General features: G+C 44.8%; 1 protein-coding gene across 1 annotated transcript; it reads left to right on the top strand.

Moving 5' to 3' along the window:
• The first annotated feature begins 11,223 nt into the window (after window positions 1-11,223).
• ZNF572 (zinc finger protein 572) lies at window positions 11,224-20,391 on the top strand. Its single transcript, XM_037501874.2, has 3 exons — window positions 11,224-11,872; window positions 12,937-13,041; window positions 13,901-20,391. The coding sequence occupies exons 2-3, from the start codon at window positions 12,963-12,965 to the stop codon at window positions 15,406-15,408; spliced, it is 1,587 nt and encodes a 528-aa protein (XP_037357771.1). The 5' UTR covers window positions 11,224-11,872; window positions 12,937-12,962; the 3' UTR covers window positions 15,409-20,391.
• Window positions 20,392-23,344: the final 2,953 nt, after the last annotated feature.

Raw genomic sequence — 23,344 nt, 5'->3', positions numbered from 1 at the left:
ACTGCTGAGGGGAGCAGCAGGCAAGACAAGAGAGGTCTGCCGTGCCATGTGGGAATCTCCCTGGCCGGCCGGAATCGAACCCGTGCTGCAGAGGCTGTGGAGAGCTTCACAGCGCTGCGCTCAACCCGCTGCGCCACCGGGGGAGGTCCTCCAGATGTCTTTTGTCACACTCTAAACTTCGCAAGGAATTAATGGAAACAAACACAAAGCACAGAACATTAAGCAATAAGCAAATGTGCAACATACTTAGAATGCGATCTTATAAGGCCAGGACTTAGGATTTCCTCTGTAAATAGAAAAAGTCCAGCAAGTGACTTCAAAAGCTTTAAATATATCCTCTCAAATGATTTCTCCTTCTTTCGATATGAGAGATTAAAAAAACAATCATTTATTCAAGAAATATTTATTGCCTTTACTGAGGTGCTGTTGTAGATGCTGGGAATACAGCAGCAAATAAATAGACAAAGAACCGCCTCATGAAGTTGACAAAGAGTAAGAAAATAAACAAAAGGTACAGTCACGTGTAGCTTGACAACAGATCTTATCTATGGCGGTGGTCCCAACTGTGTATAACAGATTCTAGTTGTAGTAGGTGATACCATTTCTATTTGTGTAATTACACTCTATGATGCTTGCATGATAACAGTCACATTTCTCACCAACTCCATCCTTAAGCAATTCAAGACTATAGAACAGAAGAGAAAGTAACCTATTTTAGATAAGGTGGCCAGTGACGGGAGGAGTGACTAATAGCACCTCCTTCCCCAGCTTACTTTTTTAAAATCTAAATTTCTCTATTTCCAGCCAAAGGATTTCATATTTTTTCTGGAACTGCCACAGGAAGAACTCTTTGACCCCCCAACCAGGCCTCTGATATGCTCAAGGACTTTATAGAATCCACTCTTAAGATAAGAGGTTGGTAAAGAATGCCGTAATTTTCTTGTAGTGAAGTCTTATTTTTGAACGTTAAAGCTAATTGCCACTAAGTAAAAAGTCATGACAAATGGTTCAGGTGAAGTGAGACAAAATTACATAAACACTTGAATAATTTTGAAGGTTTTATACCCTCACAATGACTAAGCTCCTACTGAGTGTCAGAAACTGCCTGTTCCTGGCAGAACAAAGGTAAATTAGATATGGTGTCTTCCCCAAAGGCAAGTGTAACTGGGTCATGGATAAGATGAAGTACCAGACTGGTGCTTCTCAAGATGATATTCATCTTGACATTTGGGGCAAGACAATTTGTTTGGTGTTGAGGTGTGCCATCCTATACTTTGAAAGGCACTTAGCATTCTGGTTTTTTGCTCTCCGTTTGCAAGAACTGCTGGAACCAAACGGTGGCTTACACATCAGAAATTTATTTCCTACAGTTCTGGAGTCTGGAAGTCCACGGCCACGGTGTTGTCAGGTTTTGTTTCCCTTGTGGCCTCTCTCCTTGGCTTGCAGACAGACAACCTGTGCCACCAGGGAGGCCCACCAGTCTTATTCTTGTTCAATCTAACTGGAGCACATTTCACTTTATGTTTGCATCAGGATTTTTCAAGAGCCTGCAGGGCTGGGCGGCGCTGGCTGCAGCATTTTGCAGCAGTCTTACCAAACAGCTGCCTCTGGAGCCACCTGCTGACACATTTCAGAATCTTGAGTATTTATAATGATTGAGAAAAGAGCTGCCCTGAGCTGATACAAGAGAGGCTTGATTTGATGTAGTGACAGAATCAAATCATGCTGGATATTTCTTTCTCCTCCCAACTCCACACCCACCCTCAAAACAATGTTGCCGCCTCCTTGGTATCTATTTCAATAGAGGCGACCCTCCGCCCTGGGAAGGTGTGGGGTATATATAGGAGGATAGTCCTACGCCTGGCTGCTTCTTAGGCTGGACAGACCAACACACTGACGTGAGACAGATTAGTAGGAGAAAAGGCCACCATTTAGTAATGCATAGGGTGATTGTAATTCTGAACAATAATGGAGGAGACCTGGAATATTTATTCTGTATTTAGGGGCCTGGGGCATCAAGGGCACAGGGGACTTCCCGTGACAGACCAGAAGGGGTGACCTCGTTCTCACCCTGAGAGCAAAGATGAGAGTCTTCGGACATGTTCACTGATAAAACTACAGCAGGATGAGATCCCCAAACTACATTTTTTCCAGATCCTGAAAGGGGGAGCAGTGATTATTTTTCCAAATGGGAAAGAAGCAAAAGTTTATGATGAGATGATTTATTCTTTGATTAGGAAAAGGCAGAGGATGTAGAGAAGGATGGAAGCTTCTCCTCAGCCTCAAGAGATTTCACTGCTTTTAGCTCAAAGTACTCTGCATGCCAAAGTGGTCTCGAGAAGACCAGTTCTGAGAATCCTAGGGTGGTCTGATTTGAATACCTTCGGATAAATGGTTTTCATGCTTCCAATTTATTTGGTGTTCCATGGCAGCTCCTATTCTCCCCCTAAGCCATGGCTCTACTCTGTCTCCATCCTGGGGTGCTGAGTCAGGTGCAGGCACTGAAACTGTGAGTGTTTCAGTAACAATTTCTCTGTATATATTCCCAGGCCAGTCATGCAGGGAGAAAAGTCAATGATGATGAGAAGAAAAGGAACAAAGATCTATTGAAAGCACCAGGCAGTATAGCACAATTAGTAAAAACAAATCCCCAGGACTCTGAAAATGTGTATCACCACACCCAAGTTGTGGAGGCTTAGGGAAGCTCAGTTTCTTGGTAAAGGGTCACAGATTTTGCCTTTGGGAGGGAAAGAATTTGTTAATGTCACACCGTGCCTCTCCTCATGGCTTTGCACCACCTGCCAATTTGATTCCATCATTTCAACTTTTAAAACACAAATATCGGGGGCCTCCCCGGTGGCGCAGCGGTTGAGCGCTGGGTTGCGAAGCTGCCCGCGGCCTCTGCGGCGCCGGTTCGATCCCCGGCTGCTCCCCGGCCACCGGAGGAGGGTCCCACATGGAGCGCAGACCTCTCCTGCCGCCCGCTGCTCCCCTCAGCAGTGTGCTTCGGTCCTTCTGTCTGTCCTGCTCCCCGCTCTGGCTCTGGTGAATTCTCTCACCCTCCCGTGCTTCTGACTGTACCCAGTGCTTGTATAAACAAAAAACAAAACAAACAAATAAATAAATAAAAAACATGCCTCTATTTAAAAAAAAATAAAATAAAATAAAACACAAATATCCCTGCAAAGGATAAAACCAGAGAACTGACAGTTTGGTGTGAGCTATTCTGATCGTGTTGAGATCAATACTGTGCTAGTCAACTTGAGTAACAACATACTGTAGGGGGGCAGAGCAACAGAATTTTAATTTCTCCCAGTTGTAAAGGCTGGAAGTCTGAGACGCGGGTGCTGAGATCGGGTTCAGGTGAGGTCTCTCTTCTTGGCTTGCAGACATCTGCCTTCTGTGAGCTCACGTATTGGAGAGAAAGAGCAAAGTCTTCGGTGTTGCTTCTTATGAGGGAACCTGCCCCATCATCAGAGACCCATTCTCAAGACCTTGTAATTACCTTTCAAAGGTCCCATGGCAAAATACCATGAGATTGTAGTTAAAGGGTTTCAACATATGGCTTTTGGGGAGAGACTATTTCTTTTTCTTATTTCTTTTTTTGATTTCTAAATGAGTATTTTTTTCTTACACTGTTGTTAATTTTGGGACAATATGAGATTTTTCTCCTAGGGGTGAGGAGACACAATTTAATTTATAGCAAGCACTGTGTCCATTTTGAACTCTGGAGAATTCCTGGGCTGGGGAAAAGAGGAGAAATAATCACTTCCCCATGGTGGCGGCAGTGAAGATGGTGGTGGGGAATCAGCAGGAGTTGGGCACTTTTTACCATCAGAGGCAAGTTGGAGGATGTAGCAATGAGGGTTGGGCTGTTAGGCAGGAGGGTTCCTGTTATAATAATAAAGACTTTGACAGGTCTTTGTCTCAGATTCTAAGAGGGAGCCTCTAAATACTTAGAATTTCCCAAGTGAAAGAAGAACCTTTGTTAGTCATGGTGGACACAGTGAACTGCACCTGGGCATATGCTAAAAGACCTCATGGGGGGGCTCCTAAAGAGTTTATGCAAATGAGATGACTCAGGATGTGGACTGGCTGCATGGAAAGACCAACTATGTGTTAAAAGGCTTATGGTTTTTCAACCACATTAGTACAATACAGAGAAGGGGAAGGGGCTAAGGATTGCATTTAACCATGAGCAATAATTTAATCAATCATGCCTACTTAATGAAATGCCAATAAAACCCTTGGGCACTGAATCTCAGACAAACTTCCTTGGTTAACAATACCCTGTGTGTATTGTTGCACATCATTTTATCAGGAGAGTCAAGACTCTGGGGATAGGGCCTCCCCGGTGGCGCAGCGGTTGAGCGCTGGGTTGGGAAGCTGCCGGCAGTCTCTGCGGCGCCGGTTCAATCCCCGGCTGCTCCCAGGCCTCGGGAGGAGGGTCCCACATGGCGCGCAGACCTCTCCTGCCGCCCGCTGCTCCCCTCAGCAGTGTACTTCGGTCCTTCTGCCTGCTCTGCTCCCGCTCTGGCTCTGGTGAATTCTCTCTCCCTCCCGCGCTTCTAACTGTACCCAGTGCTTGTATGTATCAATCAATCAATCAATCAATAAATAAATCTTTAAAAAAAAAAAAAAAGACTCTGGGGATAGAACACAGAAACTTCGTATTTGGGGACCTCCCAGACCTTACCTTACGCATAATTTCTTTGGATTGATTCTGATTTTGAGCTTTTGCTATAATAAAACTGTAATGGTAAGCAGAGGTCTTTCCTGAGTTCTAGTCTAATGAATTATTGAGGGGCTAGTGGGAACCCCTAAATTCATGCAGAAGTACTGGTGATCCAGTTTGTGGCTGGTGTCTGACATGAAAACAGTCTTGTGGAGGACTAAGCCCTTTTCTTGTGAAGCTGGTCTAACCTGTGGTCACATCAGACGTGTTCTGTGTTAGTACAGCAGCTCCCCTAGCTCCCCAACAGACTGTGGCCCCGTTGTGAGTCTGCTGAAGCCCTCACTGGGACAGATGTTTTACTGGAAATGAGCCTACGCACAACCCAGAGGCACCACTGACCACACCTGGCCACAAACATCTGTAGGGTAAAGAAAATATCAGGCTTTTCTGCCCTTCCGCCATCAGGATAGATGATGGATCCTTGTCCTGAATGCATGCCTGATGGCGGGCACCTGGAGTAGGGTGTGGGCATAGGTAGATGGGATTCAGCTGAGCTAAGACTGTGCTTTTAAGGGCGGTGTCACGGGGACGCCAGGAGCAGCAGTAGAAGCCGAAACCGAAGCCGAAAGAGAAGCCGAGAAGCAGCAGAACGAACTCCAGAGAGCTCAGATAGAGTGAAGACTTGCTGGGGGCTGGGAGGCCTGCCAGCCTGCCAGCCCCCCAGCCAGCACCTCTGCCTTGCACGTACCCGCTGAACCCCAATAAAAGACCTGCAAAACCACTGAGGACTCTGACTCCTCCTTTACCTGCATGGGATCCCTGCATGGGATCAGAGAACCTGCACTGTGGCCAGTCCTGCCCTTACAACATCAAACTCTGTTTAAACAGAGCCCCCTTCCCGAGTCTGCTGTTCCCCTTGTCACTGCTCCCTGCATGACACCCAATGGGGAAGAGAAAAATAACGGAGGAGGAGGGGAAGAAAAGGACAGATCCCGGAGTCCACTCCCCTGCCACACGCATCAAGTACTGAACCCTCAACTGTTAGGTTGTGCTACGTCAGCGATGTGGTGACGGATTGTCTAATCCCAGAAGAGGGATTTTTAATTGGGAGTCCTTGAGTCCTGTGCCTCTCCCACCCTTGTCTGGGGCTTCAGAGTGGATCTGAAAAGCCTTTAATCTTAGATACAAAATTTCGTGCGCCTGTGTATTTTGTTTTCTGAAGAGAGTATTCTGTCAATCAGGGTCCTAAAAAGGCAACAAATGGCATATGCGAAGATGGCCAAGGAATTACCTGTGTCACGCTTATTCCACACAAAGGAGAAAATAAAGTCTATTTGCTGTACTTTTTACAGTGGTGTGCGCAGGATTGGGCACCCTGGATTTAGCAATATTGCAAAACCATCCTGCCTGTAGGCCTGAAATGGAAAGGGTAGAGTCATTAGCAGAACCCAGTGAGCTGCTGCTTAGGAGAGGGACACCTAATCAGAGGTGCGACCGCAGGTAGAGACAGTCACAGTCACAGATAGCTGATGGGGGACACAGCAAATGGGTACACCCCCTCATCTCCAGTCAGTGCCTTTCATTGATCAAACAAAAACGCAAGGAACAGAGCCAGACTAACGTAATCTACAAAGGCCAACCTCAGTCTTTAAAGATCATTGCCTTGGGCACAGAAAAGATTAGAAAATAGATTTGGAACTGCCCTGTAGTTGCTGCAGGGCAGCAAATAGGTTAGCCTGCCAGTCCTGACACCTCACTGGCTCGGTTTGATGGCCAACCCCCGGAGCCTCAGCAGCTGGGGCTGACTGCCGCCCTAGTGCCAGCTACTACAGGGTGAGAGGTCCCTGGCATGCCAGGTGCCAGTGCTCAGCATGCAGCCTACAGGCCAGCCCCCAGGGTTCTGACTGCATCTGCAACACAGCAGACCCCAGTCCAGTCTGGTGGGCTCAGACAGAAGCTGAGGCCCCTGACCACTAAGGCTCCTCATTGAGTGTCTGGCCCTGCTGAAGGCCCCGCTGAAGGTATTTTACTCATGAGTACCACCTGGAATTATAAATGGACCAATCAGGTTTAAGCTCTCACTGGTGCCATTCAAGATTTTTGAGACCATTCAGGATTGTAAATGGGCCAATCTGATTGGAGCTTGACCACCACCAATCAAACAGCTGAAATTATGAAGCAATCCGTAGCCTCTGCAGCAGCACGAGTTCGATCCCCGGCCAGCCAGGGAGTAACCCACATGGTGCAGCAGACCTCTCCTGACTCGCCCTCTGTTCCTCTCAGCAGTGTATTTCAGTAGATCCGCCTGTTCTGCTCCCCACTCTGTCTCTGGTAGATCCTCTCATCCCCTGCATCTCTGGCCTGTACCCAGCTGTTGTATTCATAAATAAATAAATCTTTAAAAAAAAAGAAAAAAAAGAAAAGTGTGGACCCTGAAGAGTATATAAGCCATAGCAGTAGCCAGTTTGAGGGATGGCTTCAGATCAGATGACTTCAAATCAGATTCATAGGGACTCCCAGAAAGACATCCGCAGACAGATTAATAGGGAAGATTCACTGGAACAGAGACCTTCATAGAGACCTGACTGCTGCATCTACCTGCACAGAACCCCACGGGCCTGTGCCTGGTATCTCTAAAAAGAGCTGTTTACTGTTGGCTTATGCCCAGCATCTCTAAGAGCTGCTTGTCATCGACACAACTGCATTTCTAAGAGTTATAGCACTGGTGTCTATTCCTGGCACCATCACCAGCTGACGGGTGCTGATCAGCCCTGTGACTGACCTGTGGCTGGCTGACCTGTGTCTGGCCACCTCTGAGAGCTTTCCACTGCTTCTGATTCTCTGGCACTGCCTCCTGGTGCTATTCCATGTAGCACCATCGGGTCCAGCGTCCAGTGCTGTCCACCCAGGCTTTGGACTGCTGCTGTTGGCTGCTGCAGTGTCGCCTTGACAGTCCCAATTCTCATCACCCCCAGCTGCCACCATGAGTCAGATCCTGGTCCACACTTAGCGGTGTGCTATCTGCTGTCATTGCAGGAATGGTGCTGTCTTGCATGAGTCGCCTTTGTTTTAGGCTACTGTACAATGCAGACACTCTCTGGGATAGGACAGGCTGCCATTTGTGGCCTTAGAAATTCTATTCTCCCATTCTCCCCTTTGTTATAAATCCCATTGTTGTACCATATACCTGAGTGGTATCTTGCAGTTGTAAGCGCAGAGATGAGAACTCAGTGACCTGCCCCCCACCCACCTTGGCACTATTTTAGAACAATCTTTGTAACAAATGGAAAATGGCCAACATAAAGGTATAGGAGCTGACTCCAGACAAAGGTGACAACATAGGAGACCCCTGAATTTCCTTTTTCCCATGGACACACTGAATGTCCACCTCTAAATGGAGCAATTCTCTGTAAGAGAAAACCAGAAGCTAGCAGAGTGATTCATACATACTAGAAAAATAAGAAAATACCCACATCAAAATGGCACTTTCTGGTCTGTGCCATTTCTGGCAAACTACATTACATTCAGGAGGGATGCAACCAACTCCCAGATTCTCTGTGAGGAGTGAAGGATTTGGGCCACATATGTAGAGTTTCAACTGTGGTGGTACCAGGGGCAGTGATGGCAGTGAGAGGACATGTTGTCTCGCCCCATTTGTAACCATGCCCAAGGCAATGCACAAAAGAGAACACCAGAGAGAGCCCAGAGAAAAGGATAAAGATTCATGGAGGGCTGAGAGGTTCGGTTGCCTGTCTGCCTCCCTCCCTGCCTTCCAGGGCCCCCCGCCAGGCCCGTGTTGCCTCCTTGCATGCCAGCCTTCCTGCCTGTTGTGCCTGTGTACCTGGTTCCCTGAGAGAGCACTGAAGCCTACAAAATCCACTGAGGACTCTGGGACTCTCTTTATCTGTATGCTCGAATGGAGTGAACCTACCCTGTGTTTGCTGGCACTAGAGATGGTCTCCTTAATAAATGGTGCTGAGGGCCTCCCTGGTGGTGCAAGGGGTTAAGTCTCAGCACTATGAAGCTATTGGCAGCTATTGCAGCAAGAGTTCGATCCCCGGCCAAGGAGCTACACACGTGCACCTCAGACCTTCCTGTCTCCCGGCTGCTCCCCTCAGCAGTGTATTTCAGTCAGTCTGCCTGTTCTGCTCCCCACTCTCTCTCTGGTCTCTCACACCCTGCATCTCTGACCGGTACCCCAGTTCTTGTATGCATAAATAAATAAATTTTTTTTTAAAAAAGTTGCTTAACATCATTACTTATGGGGAAATGCAAATCAAAACCACAATGACAGTCCTTAGGACTGTCAAGAGATAGAGATAAATTCTGACAGAAGAGAACCATCAGACACTGTTGGTGGGAATGTAAACTGGTGCAGTCACTATGGGCAATAGCATGGCAGTGAATGAGGAGGTGAGGAAATAGGCAGGCAGTGAGGATCAGGGTGCCCCAAGCCCAGGTGCCCCAAACTAAATGAGGAACAGGTGATTGGAGTCAGAGTGCCCCAACCCAGTGAAAAATTGAATGTTCAGAATACCAACCCAGCAACACAATGCAAGGGACCAGAGCTTGTTTCGGGAAAGCAGGCCAAGTAACCGGGAGACCCCATGAACCTCAGTAATCCTAGGAGACCTCACGGGCCTCAACCAATCAGCAAGAGCTACAATGCAGAGACACCCATTGGCCAGACCTCCCTACTCCATGCCCACTATCTCCATATAAACACCTTCTTGCTCCTTCCATGGCTATCCACGCAGGACCCCTCCCCATTCAGAGAGCTTTCCTGTCGTCCTTCTTATCTGACAATAAATCTCTTGTTTTTCTACCTAATTCTGGTCTTGATTTTGAATTCTTTCATCACCAAGACAAGAACTGAGAGCCCTTTGGGGTCCAGTTCCCGAGCCCCTCCAATCCTGATTCAGAAGTTCCTCAAAAAACTAAAAAGAGAGTTGATATATGATTCAGCAATTCCACTTCTGGGTATATATTCAAAGGAAACAAAATCATCATCTTGAAGCTATAACTATACTTCATTCACTGCAGCATCATTCATAATAGCTAAACAACCTAAGTGTCCACTGACAGAAAACAACCTAAGTGTCCACTGACAGATGAGGTTAGGGGTCAGAGAATTTGGGTTACCTTTAGGCTTTTGCCCTGCAAAAAGCTTGTGGATACTGCTTCCCAGAAGCTTCTCTGGTCAGGTTTATGTTTCTGCTCATGTCTGTTATGGTAACAGTTGGGTGTTTATTTATCTGTCCGACCCCCCTTTTCACTGGTTTGGTTTGGGCAGCAAGGTAAAGTTAGTTCCAGAGGATGAATCACAACCGTCTAGTCCCGTCTAGTTCTGGGACAGAAGGGGAAGTCTACCAGGGTTTTTAAAAAAATACATTTTTCCTTGACAAAAGAAAGACATGTGAAAATAAAAACCCTCTCTGTCTCCTTCCTTTTCTTCTTTCCTTGCATATGGTGGTGTTAGGTAGGGTGTGATGGGAGGAGCTGGTGCGTTCATATTGCAGCTGCAAAGTGAGACACCTGGTGGAGACATGTCATCAAAATGCTGAGGATAATGGAGAAAAGGGGAGGAAATGGCCTGGGCTTTTGAAGACTTCACTAAATTGCTCAATCCAGCCCAGGACTGCCTGCCTTAGACATTTCTTAAATAATAAAGTCCTCATGGTAAGGCAAGTAGTTTGTAGCACAAAGCTGTAAGCACCCCCAGAAGACCCATGTGAAGACAATCTCAGCTGCTGTTCTCACGACACTGATGCCTGGACACAGTGACAGCTGGAGAAAAGCGGGTCCCTCGACTGGTGGCCTGTCTATTCAAACTCCTGTTGGGGCTGACCCGCTCAGAAAGTCAACCGCAGGTGACATGAAATATTTGTTGAGTAAACGAGTGAATGGCGTTACACTATTTCACAGAGATCTAAATACACGCCTAACACGGGGTGAGCTGGATGGGGTGGGGGGCAGAAACTATGGGGACTTAAATATTGGATTCATTTTGATTTGGAATGATGAGCAGCCTGATGATGCCCTGACAGCAAGGGAAAGTAGAGCTCCTATAGTACCCCTAATATAAGGCTCCTGACAGGTGAGAGGCACAAGAATCTTAATGGGCCCAACAACAGATGGCACAAGGCAAAGGAATCCACCAGCGCGCTGGCTCTTGGCTGGGAGCCTAAGGGTTAAGAGCACCGAGATCCGGCCCTCCCCGCTTCCTAGAGAGGCTCGGCGCCGCTGCAGGGGCCCGCAGGGCAACTTCCGGGGTCTGCCTTCCGGGTTTGAGAGTTCGGCCCCGGGGCTGGCGGGTCGGGAGGAGCCGGGCTCCGTCCCCCGGGACCGCGGGGTCGGCAGGGGGTGCAGGGCGCCTTGGGTGTAGCCCCCAGAACAGTGAGTCCTTCTCCGGGGGAAGGGGAGCCGAGGGCTGCGGGCAGGAGTGGGCGCTGAGTCGCCCGGCTGCAGTGTCCACCCCGGAGGGGGAGCCCGTGGCCGCAGGGGGGGCGCCCCCGCCCTGAGCATCGCGGCCGCTGGGGACCCTCCGGCCCCCGGGACCTCACCCCGCGGCGCGGCCCGCCGAGAGCGCTGCTTGAAACTGAGCTTTCAGGGAAAGCGATGACTTTGGAACGCTGTACTCCAAAGCACTGCCCCGTCCTGGCACCTGAGCGCCCGGACAGTGTCCGCAGCCCTGGCCGAGGGGCGACGCTCAGGGACAGGCGGCGATACTCTGGGTGGCCTTGGGTTTGCTGCCAGGTTTGCTGAGCTGGTGTTCCCGGGAGCTCCTCTGTCCACATTAGTAGTTTCTTAGCAAGGAAAATGGTGACAGGTGTGTCTGTCACCCTTTGTGAAGACTGTAGGCAGCTGTAACTTGGCAAAGGTAGTATTCCAGTTGAACAACGTCCTCTTTTTACTTTTTTCTTCCTCCTCCCACCCCTCTTTCTTTTCCCATTCAGATGTATTTTTCTTTCCCCACTCAAACACGGGTATTTGTAATTCAATCTTTTCCTCTAACAAGGCCCTAATTGGTGAGGCTTCTTAGGGAATGTCAACTGTCTTTGGTAATAAGATCTAGGGATGCGTATCTGCTTTTCAAAAATTCAATTAATATAGTACAAGGTAAAGGTCCTCGCTGAGGAGCGTTTGCAGTTTGTAGTTGTGTCCGGCTCTGCTTGCTTCTCTACTTCACTAGAACAGGTAAGAATGCTCAAGTCTGTCCAAACAGGCTAGGGAATGAATCCTGCTCTGCCACTTTCTATGACTGTGGAAAAGTTTCTTAATATCTGTATTGCTTGTCTATAGCATGCTGGTCATTGTTCTTTCAATAGAGCTATTGTGAGAAGTGAGTGAGAAATATGTATGAAATATTTAATTTACTGCCGGGCGCATCATAGGCACTGATAGGGTGGAAAGTATAAGCACACCATTGTTTGTTTTCCATGTGCTTGCCTTTGTAAAGCTGCCTTGTAGGCGTTCATATTCCCACCCCCAATAATGCCATTCCTTACATCCTGAAACGGATGCCAAGTCCATAAATAACCAGTGATTGATCACATTTTTTCAGTTGTGTAAAGTTTGTCAGGGATTGTAGTTGAATTCAGAAGGTGAAAGTTTAGGTTGAAAGGGATACTCTGACTATGATAGACATAGTGAGAAACAAGGAAAGAATTTCCCCATTATCCTCCTTTTTATGTTTAGGAATTATTGGGCTATAATTATTCTAGCCCTGCTTTATCCTAATTTCTTGTTATTGATTATATAAGTCATAACTTTCTTTTGAAATTGACTTCAAAGTTTTCATCTGCTGTCAAGGATCAAGTCATTCTTTCTAAACTAAGCAGAGTGCTTTCTCTTTAGCTGTTTCTTATACCCGAGTGTTGACTCATTAATGTCTTACTGGTGTTTTAAAATTTTTTTTTTAGAAAACTACTCTGCTTTTTCAATTAAAAAACATTTCTAAGCTCCAAGTTGGACAATGGATGTGAGTAGTCATTCTGTTTTTGAAACTTGATACTCAGACTTTCATGTGAAATTTCAATTCTTTTTTATTATTTCCCTAGAGAACAAAAATCTGGCTAACCCTTGATTCTAAACATTTGCATCTGGGATGAGGTTTCCTAAGAGGATTTCTGAAAACCATGTTTCTTATTTTCGTTATGATCCACACAGCATTTTATGTCTGCAATTGCTATGTTGCAGTGGTTCGAAAGAAGAACAATTTTTTTTAAATGCCTGCAAACATAACCTGTTTACTTCCGCAGGATTTCTAATCTTTTACCTAATTGTGATGGAGCAGGAGCAAAAACCGTTGGTTTCAGATTCAGATGGCTTCATGGAGAAGGAGAGTTTGAAAAGCCCTTTTACAGGTAAGAGGTCAAGATAATCTGAAACCTTTGAAAGTTATATGACAAGCTATAGAACAAAGCATTAGAACAAGACAAACTTTGATTTTAAGTTAACTTTACAGCCCTCTGTTTTCCTTAAAAATAAATGTCTCATATTTTTTTAGGATTAATGAGATACTATATACAAAGCTACTATTTTTTTTTAAAGATTTATTTATATATGCATACAAGAGCTGGGATACAGGGCAGAGGCACGGGAAGGCAAGAGGATTCACCAGAGACAGAGTGAGGAACAGAACAGGCAGACTGACTGAAATACACTGCTGAGGGGAGCAGCGGGCAAGACAGGAGAGGGCCACTGCACCATGTGGGTTTCTTCCTGGCCGGCCGGGGATCGAACTTGTGCTGCAGAGGCTGTGGATTGCTTCATAGTGTGGTGCTTAACCCCTTGCGCCACCAGGGAGGCCCAAAAACGCTGCTATTTTTAATAAATAGTATTTATTGTTTTCATTTCTATATTTGCTCAGATTTTAACTAAGGTAGTATCAATTTTCACTTCAGAATATGTCCTATTCAATTTCTCTCCTACACCAATCCCCCTTTTTTCCTTGTAAGTGTTCTAAAATAAAGTTGAATAAACTTATTTTTAGATTGATATCCCCCTTGACAACTGTTCGAATACTTCGTATTGTTACAAAGTATAAAAAAAACCCACCAGCTTCTAGTGAACACTTAGAATAAAAGAAGTAAAAGTAGCTTCAAAACTAATTTATATAAAATAATTCATGAGGTTTTATTATTCCTTCTCTTATATTGCAATTCAGATTTTCCTTCTGGTAGAGACAGGGACTATATTTAGAATATTTGTTTATTCTTGCAGGAGGTGAAAGTAAGAATAATTTGAAAACTGTTCAACATAATAACCTTAAACTTAAAGGGAGAACCTCACAGTGCTGTAAAAGAGAAGGCCCACAGAAGTGTAAACTGGAAGATACAACAGAAATGCCATTGACAGGGTCCCATGGGAATGAGATATGGCATGATGATTCCTGTGAGAATGATGGTGAGTCAGAGAATCAGGGAAATTGTATAGGAAAAAAGGAGGGAAAACCTGGTCACTGGGGATGTGACCCCGGGGAACACATTAGTGCCTCTATCCAGCAGAATTCATCCATCAGAGACAAACCCTACAAATGTTCCAAATGTTGGAAAAGCTTTAGTAATAGTTCTCATTTGCGTGCTCACCAGAGGACTCACTCAGGAGAAAAACCTTATAAGTGCTCTGAGTGTGGGAAATGCTTTAGTAACAGCTCACACCTGATTCAGCATTTGAGAACACACACAGGAGAGAAGCCCTACCAGTGTGGTGAATGTGGAAAAAACTTCAGCAATACCTCCCATCTCATTATCCATGAGAGAACTCATACGGGAGAGAAACCCTATAAATGTCCTGACTGTGGGAAGAGTTTCAGTAGCAGCTCTCACCTTATTCAGCATCACAGATCACACACAGGTGAAAAGCCATATGAATGTCCAGTTTGTGGGAAATGCTTCAGCCACAGTTATGTGCTGATAGAACATCAGAGGACTCACACGGGAGAAAAACCTTATAAGTGCCCAGATTGTGGGAAGAGTTTTAGTCAGAGTTCTAGCCTGATTCGCCACCAGCGGACACACACAGGTGAGAAGCCCTACAGATGTCTAGAGTGTGGGAAAAGCTTTGGTTGTAATTCAACTCTAATAAAGCACCAGAGAATACACACAGGAGAAAAACCCTATCAGTGTACAGAATGTGGGAAACATTTCAGCCGAAGTTCAAATCTTGCTACACACCAGAAAATACACACTGAAGAGAAATCCTGTGAAAGTTCTGAATATGAAGAAAGTTGGAGTCAGAACTGCAAGGTGACAGAAGAAAGCAGAATCCAGCCAGGAGAGAAACCATATAAATGTTGTGAATGTGGAAAGAGTTTTGGCCTCAGCTCCCATCTCATTAGACATCAGAGAACACACACAGGAGAAAAACCTTACAGATGTTCTGCGTGTTGGAAAACCTTCAGTCAGAGTTCCACCCTGGTGATTCACCAAAGGACTCACACAGGAGAGAAACCTTATAAGTGTCCTGACTGTGGTGAGTGCTTCAGTCAGAGCTTTAACCTTATCAGGCACCGGAAGACCCACATGGGAGAAAAACCTTACAAATGCACTGACTGTGAGAAATGCTTCAGCAGAAGTGCCTACCTCAGTCAGCATCAAAAAATTCACATGGAGAAGTCTTTTGCATCTCCTGAAGTGAAAGGTTTTCCTCATGGATGGACTTGGAAAAACCATTCGGGGAAAATGACGCTCATCTCATCATTTTCAGTCCCAAATTCATCTTCCTCTTGAGTCCCTCTTGAGGCTGGTTTTTTTTTTTTTTTTTTTTTTCTCTTCTTCTTTCTTATTGGACCATTACGGTTAAGGTGTTCTCTGATATGGTGATACCACATCTCTTTGGTTTGTTTGCCAAAACAGCTAGAAAAAGTCAACCTCCCAGTGTAGAGGATGGGCAGAGCCAGGTTAGCAGGTTATTAGATCTCTCCAGTGACTGCCAGGGTTGGAGAACAAGAAATTTTTTTAAAGTTTAAGGTAAGATAGATTTCTAAAGAAGAAGGGAAACATGAAGGAAAATTCCAGTAATAAGGGTACCTGAGAGCTTGAAGCCAAGATTGCCATTGAATTTCCTTATTTTTTTCCTTCCTGATTAGTCATAACTAGCCTCAGGGATTTACCTAGAGAAAGATTCTTTTGTGAACGAATAATATAATTTTCTGCCTGTTTGATTGGGTCTTAAGGGGGAAAAAAAAGTTTTTTTTAAATGCATTTTTGCTAAAAATCAACTTTTTTACTATCTAGAACTGTACTGTCCACTTGGATAGCCACAAGTGGTTCTTTAAATTTATATTAAGAGAAAATGAAATTTAAAGTTCAGTTCCTTAGTTTCACAAACCACTTGCTAAGTGTTTAGTGGCCACACATATGGCTGCCACATTGGATGCCATGGCACATAAAGTTCTTTTTTTCCAAGTCAGCGTTCTTGAAAGCATAAATATTTCATGAAAGCCTATAGAAAATGTGGTGTGGGTTTCTGCTCTCCAAGAACTGCAGTATGGAGTTGACATGGGATAGAGTTTTAAAGGCACTGGATCTAGATATTGACTGTTCTGATGATTGTATATTTTGCATTCAACCATCCCATTATCTAGTGATATAATCCCGTTGTCTTGGCCAAAGTCAGAATAGGAGGCAGGAGTCTTGAACTCTTTTGAAATGTTCAATCGGAGTCCTTTCCCTTCAGTTTTCTCGTTACGTAATTCCCAGTCAGATCATAAACTAGTTTCTTTTTCTAATAACTAATCCATTGAATCCTAGCCAGTGTCTAGGGACAGTGGGTCACCGGAGAGCAAGACTCCTTAGTTTCAGCCTCAAAAGTTTTCTTTTGCCACTTGGCTTATGTGGTGTATGGATCCGATAACCGAGACCCCATCCGCTCAGCTCTCTAAAGGGAATGTTTTCTAAAGTATTGAGATATTCCTCATGCCCCAGTTTTTTTCCTGCTAGTGTGAAAAATAGCTGAGTAGGAAGGCCAGCACTACTGAAATACTCAGGATTTCATCTCATTTATGAAGAATATGTAGTGGTGCAGATTAGTACTGTGGAGCCAGAAAGTGTCAATTACATCTTCTACAAAGGGCTCTCGCTGGTGGGGAACTGAATTACATAGGGATTATTTCTTCTTTCATGATTATGGTGCATCTGATACTGGCCAGGCAGTTGTGCCTTTTTGTGTTGTCCTGGTTAAACAATAAAGCAAAAGCTAGCACATAAAGGTATTTAAGAAGTATTGGGATGGTTTTCTGCTTTCTGAGAAGGGGCGAACATTTTTGGGCATCTTTGGCTTTTCTATGGCCCTTATCTAAGCATCTTATTCACCTTTCTGTAGGATTTATTGTTGCCCAAATTGTCTTAAACTCTGATATCTGAGGTCAAGATTTTAAAGTATTTTTGAAATCTTACTTAAGACTTTGCTTAATGTTTAATAATTAAATTTGGGCAGCTGCTGTTGAGGCAGAAATCCATGTCTGTTGCTGTGCTGGTGGTACATGATTGTCAGTCTCTATGTGTGGCAAGCAACTGCTTTGAGCCTGTTTCCTCATATATAAAGCAGAGACATTACCCACTTGCCAGGTTTTCTGTAAGGATTAAATACAGATAGCGTCAGTGTATCATTTAATAAGGTTGAAAACTGAGCCCCCATTCCTTGCTGAGCTGGCAAGTTTGGGAGACACCAATAGAGGAGGGACTCAATATGGTTGCCATGGGAACTGGGCCATAAGCCCTACTGCCATGACCAGAAAAACCAGGCCAGCTCTAGGAATATGGAAGCAGAGTCAAAATACATTCTGTGTCAAAAGTCAATGCCCAAGACCAGACATTCCAGCAGATATGGTGCCCTGATTAGAAAGCCCACAAAAACAGGACAAAAGAGAACCTCAGGCCATTCTTCCCCTACAGACCATCTCTCTCCCTGTGCCCCCTGCTCCCTTGCAGGATTCTGAATAAATCTGCCTTTTCTGTTCTCCGCTGTCTGGTGAATTCTTTCACCCCCATGTCTCCAACCTACACCCTGAATTTCCCCACAACACACAGTCTCCAACTTAAGATGGTTCAACTTGTGATTTTTCAATTTACTATGGCTTGAAAGTGATAAGCATTCATTAGACACTGTACTTCAAGTTTTGAATTAGAACATTCTGTTTTTCACCTTCAGTATAGTAGTCAATAAATTACTGAGTTACCCAACACTTATTTATTTTTTAAAGATTTATGCATACAAGAACTGGGGTACAGGCCAGAGGTTTGGGGGTGGGGGGTGGTGTGAGAGGATTCACCAGAGACAGAGCAGGGAACAGAACAGGCAGGTTGACTGAAATACACTGCTGAGGGGAGCAGCGGGCAAGATAGGAGAGGTCTGCTGCACCATGTGGGTCAGCTCCCTGGCTTGGGATTGAACTTGTGCTGCAGTGGCTGCAGATAGCTTCATAGTGCTGAGACTTAACCCCTTGCACCAACAGGGAGGCTCCAACACTTACTTTAAAAATCGGCTTTTGCGTAAGAAGATTTTGCCCACTTGTCAGCTAATGTAAGTGTTCTGAACACATTGAAGGCTAAGCTATGATGTTTGGCTCTTTTGGCACATTAAATGCATTTTTAGCTTATGATACTTTAACTTTGGATGGATTTACTAGGCTGTAACCCCTTCATGAATCAGAGAAGATCTGTAAATATTTGCACAGTGCTTAAAACTAGGTCTAAATAAATGGCAAATAGTTACTATTAATTGAAACAAATTGAAAAATGGCCTCTCACATTTTCAGAAGTAGCAAGACAGGCACAAACTTAGCCTAATTGTGAATGAGGGTGTTTTATGGCCAACCTCAGGAACCCTGGGAAGTTTGCAAATTTTTGAAAGCACTTCCATTTGATTCAGTTTATTGACTTTTTATTATTGTTCATAAGCCAAAGATTCAGTTAAATCAGGAAAGAAAGAAAAGGAAAGTTCCATTTAAGTTAATGTGAAGAAATAACGTTACCATAATTTCAGGTTTTCAGGTCCAATTCCAGAAATTGATCCCAGGCCGTGGTGGTAGCGCTGAGTCCCAGCCACTAGACCGCCCCGGGTTCGGGTCTCACGAAGCCGCAGCAGGAACTTTGCCTACTCTCAGGCAAGCAAGTGAAAAGAAGCAAATTTATTTAGAGACATAGATAAAAGGAAAAGTTTATTAAGGAGAAAAGAGACAGAAACAAAGTGGGACTTCCAGGTCGGAAGAAGCAGGGAGGAGCAAGGAAGCCGCAATGGAGTCGTGCTTCAGGGAACACATCCTTTCCCTAATTATTCTAAAGCCTCATCAGTCTCTTCGTGATTGGTTAGTTCTCAGTGGTCTCACTCACTCTGCCTTAATCTCTGCCCAGAATTACCTCTTGTGTCCTTTCTGTCACTGTCCTCAGTCCAGGGAGTGTCTGTTAGTCCCCTTTGGAATTTGCTGCCCCTGTCTCTGGGGCCTCCCTTATTCCTCGGAAGCTTAGTCTGGCCCTCGAAGCTGTCCTCTTGCCCTTTGCTCAATGACAATAGGTACAATTTACGTCCCATCCCAGCTACCCACAGTATGGCTTATGACTGCCCACAGTGACTTATAATCTAGTTCACAAACTTCAACTTCTAGAAGAACACAAATATTCATGCTTTAGGTGGGTTAAGGTGGGCTCTATTAGTAAAACAATTTCACAAGTACTGGCTCTTTAGATTGAAAATCAGGAAAGCAGATATTCTTTATTTTTTCTTGCCAGCACAAAGGATTCAGCCCCTCCTTTCACATTCTTTTTTTTTTTTTAAATGATGCCCTATCTTCTAAATAATTTCAGTTGCTATTTCTTTTTTTTTTTTAAGATTTATTTATTTATACAAGCACTGGATTTATTTATTTATAGAAGCACGGGAGGGTGAGAGAATTCACCAGAGCCAGAACGGGGAGCAGAGCAGGCAGAAGGACCGAAGTACACTGCTGAGGGGAGCAGCGGGCAGCAGGAGAGGTCTGCGCACCATGTGGGACCCTCCCCTGCGGAGCGGGATGGAACCGGCACTGCAGAGGCTGTGGGCAGCTTTGCAGCCCAGCGCTTAACCACTGTGCCACCAGGGGAGGCCCTCACATTCTTAATTATAGTGATTTGTTCCATGATTCCTTTTGAATTAAGAGAAGACCACTTTATTCATTTTTTTCCCACTCGAAGAAGGGGCTTATGTTCAACCCCACAGTAGGAAGGGGGGAATTCCTTTTCAAATCCATCTACTCATAAATATAGCAGGAAACTCCCTGGCTGCTGGGTAGCTTACCAGATGGGGTGCAAACACAAGACTTAGTAGTTGTGCCTGAGGTACAGTTTTACTGCCAACATTCCAAGTCATCCAGGTTGGATCTACCAAAGCGTCTTCTCCTTTGTGCTGCAGAAGTTTTAAACTGTCCATGATAGGTAGTGAGTAAGGGCTGTGACTATTTGCCCTTCCACAGTAGTGAAGTGCATTCATCCTTGCCAGTCCCTCAAGTCCTAAAGTTATGATAACAACAAAACTGTCCTTGCCTCTGTATTTGAATTTATATAACTCCTTCAAGCAATACAATGATTCATTCAACAAAAATTTGCTGCCTTAATACACGTCTAGCGGAGGTAAAATAACAGTGGGTGGGCAGGGCCTCCCTGGTGGCGCAAGTGGTTAAGCACAGCACTGTGAAGCTATCCACAGCCTCTGCAGCACGGAGCAACCCACATGGTGCAGCAGACCTCTCCTGACTCTCCCGCTGCTCCCTTCAGCAGTGTATTTCAGTCAATCTGCCTGTTCTGTTCCCCACTCTGTCTCTGGTGAATCCTCTCACCCCCCTCCTCCCCGCACCTCTAGCCTGTACCCCAGTTCTTGTATGCATAAATAAACAAAGCTTTAAAAAAAAAAAACAGTGGGCGGGCAGATGTAAGGATAGGCTAGGAAATGGTGCAGCTTTTCAGATGACTACTTTCTCCTCACTAAGTTTTGAAGTGTACCTTTTCATATTGAACCCTCCATCTTCAGATTTAACAACCTTGTGATCTGAGGACCTAGAGCTGACATAGATTAAGAGGGCTAGGCTTGCTCTGTCAAAATGCAAACTTGGTGAAGTGTTTTGTACACAGTGGTACTCAACAGCCATTGAGTAGGTATCATATGCTTATATGTTTTATGCTAATATCCAAGAGTGTGCTCTTGCATAATACGTATTTCTACTGGACTGTCAACTCCTTGAGCCCAGGAAATAGATTCCATTTTTGTAATCTCAAATAGAAATGGATGACTACTACTCTACCAGGAGTGGAGTTATGCAAACTTGAAGAGAAAGAGAGAATGATTTATCTGGGTCTTAAAGGATGTGTAATTGAAGAAAGGAGGTCCAGGCTTGTTCCTGCATTGAGAGTGGCACTCAAAAAGGCCTACGTCTAGGCCTGGCACGCCAACGGCAGGAGAGACGCAGACAACAGAGGGCAATGGGATGAAAAGGTCAACTGTGATTTTCATTTGCTTGAAAGTAACTAAATCTTTGCCTGGGGAGAATAAAAAAATGCCTCCTAGTCAGACATTTCAAGATTTCCAAACCAGATTTCCCAGATTTGCATTCAGTCTTGCTACTACTAGCTGTCTGACAACTCCATATGTCAGTTTCCTTGTGTAGGGAAGCACAAATCTGCCACCCCCAAATATGGCTTTTTGACAAGAGATTTATTTCATGGGAGGGGGGAGTCTTAGGGGTGGTGGAGTTTGCCTTTTTGATGAAATGTTTCTGTGTCTCTTGTGTATATGGAGAGGCTCTTTCCCTTTGGGGTAACTAATCTTATCTCTCTTAAATGAACAAGTCAGGACTTGAATGGATAAAACAGTCATACTTTGTTTACTGTGCCTTCCTTGGTAGATAATAACTGACCTCCTCTCTTCCTCTAACCTTTTATTTTTTTAATATTTATTTATGCATACAAGAGCTGGGGTACAGGCCAGTGGTACGGAGGTGTGTGTGTGTGTGTGTGTGTGTGTGTGTGTGTGTGTGTGAGAGAGAGAGAGAGAGAGAGAGAGAGAGAGAGAGAGAGAGAGAGAGAGAGAGGATTCACCAGAGACAGAGTGGGGAGCAGAACAGGCAGATCTACTGAATTACACTGCTGAGGGGAGCAGCAGGCAAGACAGGAGAGGTCTGCTGCGCCATGTGGGTAGCTCCCTGGCTGGGGATCAAACTCGTGCTGCACTGGCTGCAGAGACCTTCAGAGTGCTGCAAGACTTAACCCCTTGTGCCACCAGGGAGGCCTTCTTCCTCTAACCTTTGTCTTAGCTGAGTGATTTAAGATGGAGTGTGAAATCATATGAGCCAGTATGCAGGAGGTAAGCGTGTAATTATTAAAAATCTTTTGACTTTTTATCATTTCAATCTGCTGATGCTTGTTTGATTACTTGTCAGCCTAGAAGAACCCTGGATGCTTTCCATTGCATCCTGATGCTTGTCTGTAATGTGGAAGTAAAAAAAAATACCTGTTATAGTGTGGTTGTGAGGACAAAATGAGCTAATATGGGTATAAAAAGAATTTTCAACACTGTCTATACTATTTGTTCACCTTTGTCATCATTATCAGAGTACCTCTCCTGGATTTACTCTGTGCTTAATTACTTTCTGCCTCTCTGTGACTGCCTTTGTCATATTTTCCTTGCCTAAACATCAGGCCTGAGTTTTGTTTTCCAATAGGTGGAGCCATGTCAAGATTCAAACATACTTACGTGATGATTATGTAGCATTTAATTAGTTCAGAAAATACAGGCATTCAAGCTGTACCCTGTATTCTTTTTACCCCAAATTCAGAAGTGGATCTTGAACAGACTATAAGCCGATGAATTAAGTGGCTTTTAAAAGCCCCTTTTAAAAAATTACCTACTTCCTAAAAAATTCTTGTTACGATACTCTCAAGTACAAAGCAATCAAATTACAATCATCGTGGTAACAGGGTAGTTTCATCTGTTTCAGTTGCTCAATCCTACTATTATTTTACCCGTATAGGAACTCACATACCAACAAGCAGTTTAGTGAAGAATTATCTTCAGGAGAACAATTTCCAACTGTTAAAAAGCAAAATTAACAAATTTAGAGATCTTATTGACTTTATTAAATGATTCTTGAATAGGACAGCAACTGTTTAGATACTGCTTGCTCAATAGGGAGGGTATTTATAGGTAGGAAGAGAGTGGGACAAAGTTATCAGTCAAGAAAAGTTGGTTTCAGGTAAAGCCACCTTCCCTCAGGGGAAGGCTGGGGTTCTCATCATACAGCTGACCTAACAGGTGCTGAGTAGGAAACTCCACATTGATTGTTTAGGGTTGTACTTTTGTGAGAGGTTGACACTACCATAGGTATTAAATCATTGCTCCCAAGGACAAATTCCATCTTGGGCCTGTTTTTTTTTTTTTGTTTTTTTGTTTTTTTAAGATTTATTTATTTATTTATACAAGCACTGGGCACAGTCAGAAGCGCGGGAGGGTGAGAGAATTCACCAGAGCCAGGGTGGGGAGCAGAACAGGCAGGACCGAAATACACTGCTGAGGGGAGCAGCGGGCGCCACAGGAGAGCTCTGCGCGCCATGTGGGACCCTTGCCAGCGGCGGGGGGGGGGGGGGGGGGGGGGGGGGGGGGGGGGGGGGGGATCGAACCAGAGCTGCAGAGGCTGCGGGC

The sequence above is a fragment of the Talpa occidentalis genome, unplaced genomic scaffold, assembly GCF_014898055.3.
Source record: "Talpa occidentalis isolate TD23 unplaced genomic scaffold, MPIMG_talOcc4v2.1, whole genome shotgun sequence".
Classification (NCBI taxonomy): domain Eukaryota; kingdom Metazoa; phylum Chordata; class Mammalia; order Eulipotyphla; family Talpidae; genus Talpa; species Talpa occidentalis.
The sequence above is the reverse complement of the archived record's forward strand: the minus strand, read 5'-3'. Positions and strand labels throughout refer to the sequence as shown.

Excerpts from the sequence above, each read along its gene's own strand:
- ZNF572 (XM_037501874.2), top strand. The coding sequence starts at position 12,963 with ATGGAGCAGGAGCAAAAACCGTTGGTTTCAGATTCAGATGGCTTCATG. Across the intron at positions 13,042-13,900 it reads TTTGAAAAGCCCTTTTACAG|GAGGTGAAAGTAAGAATAAT; the intron begins GTAAGAGGTCAA and ends TTATTCTTGCAG.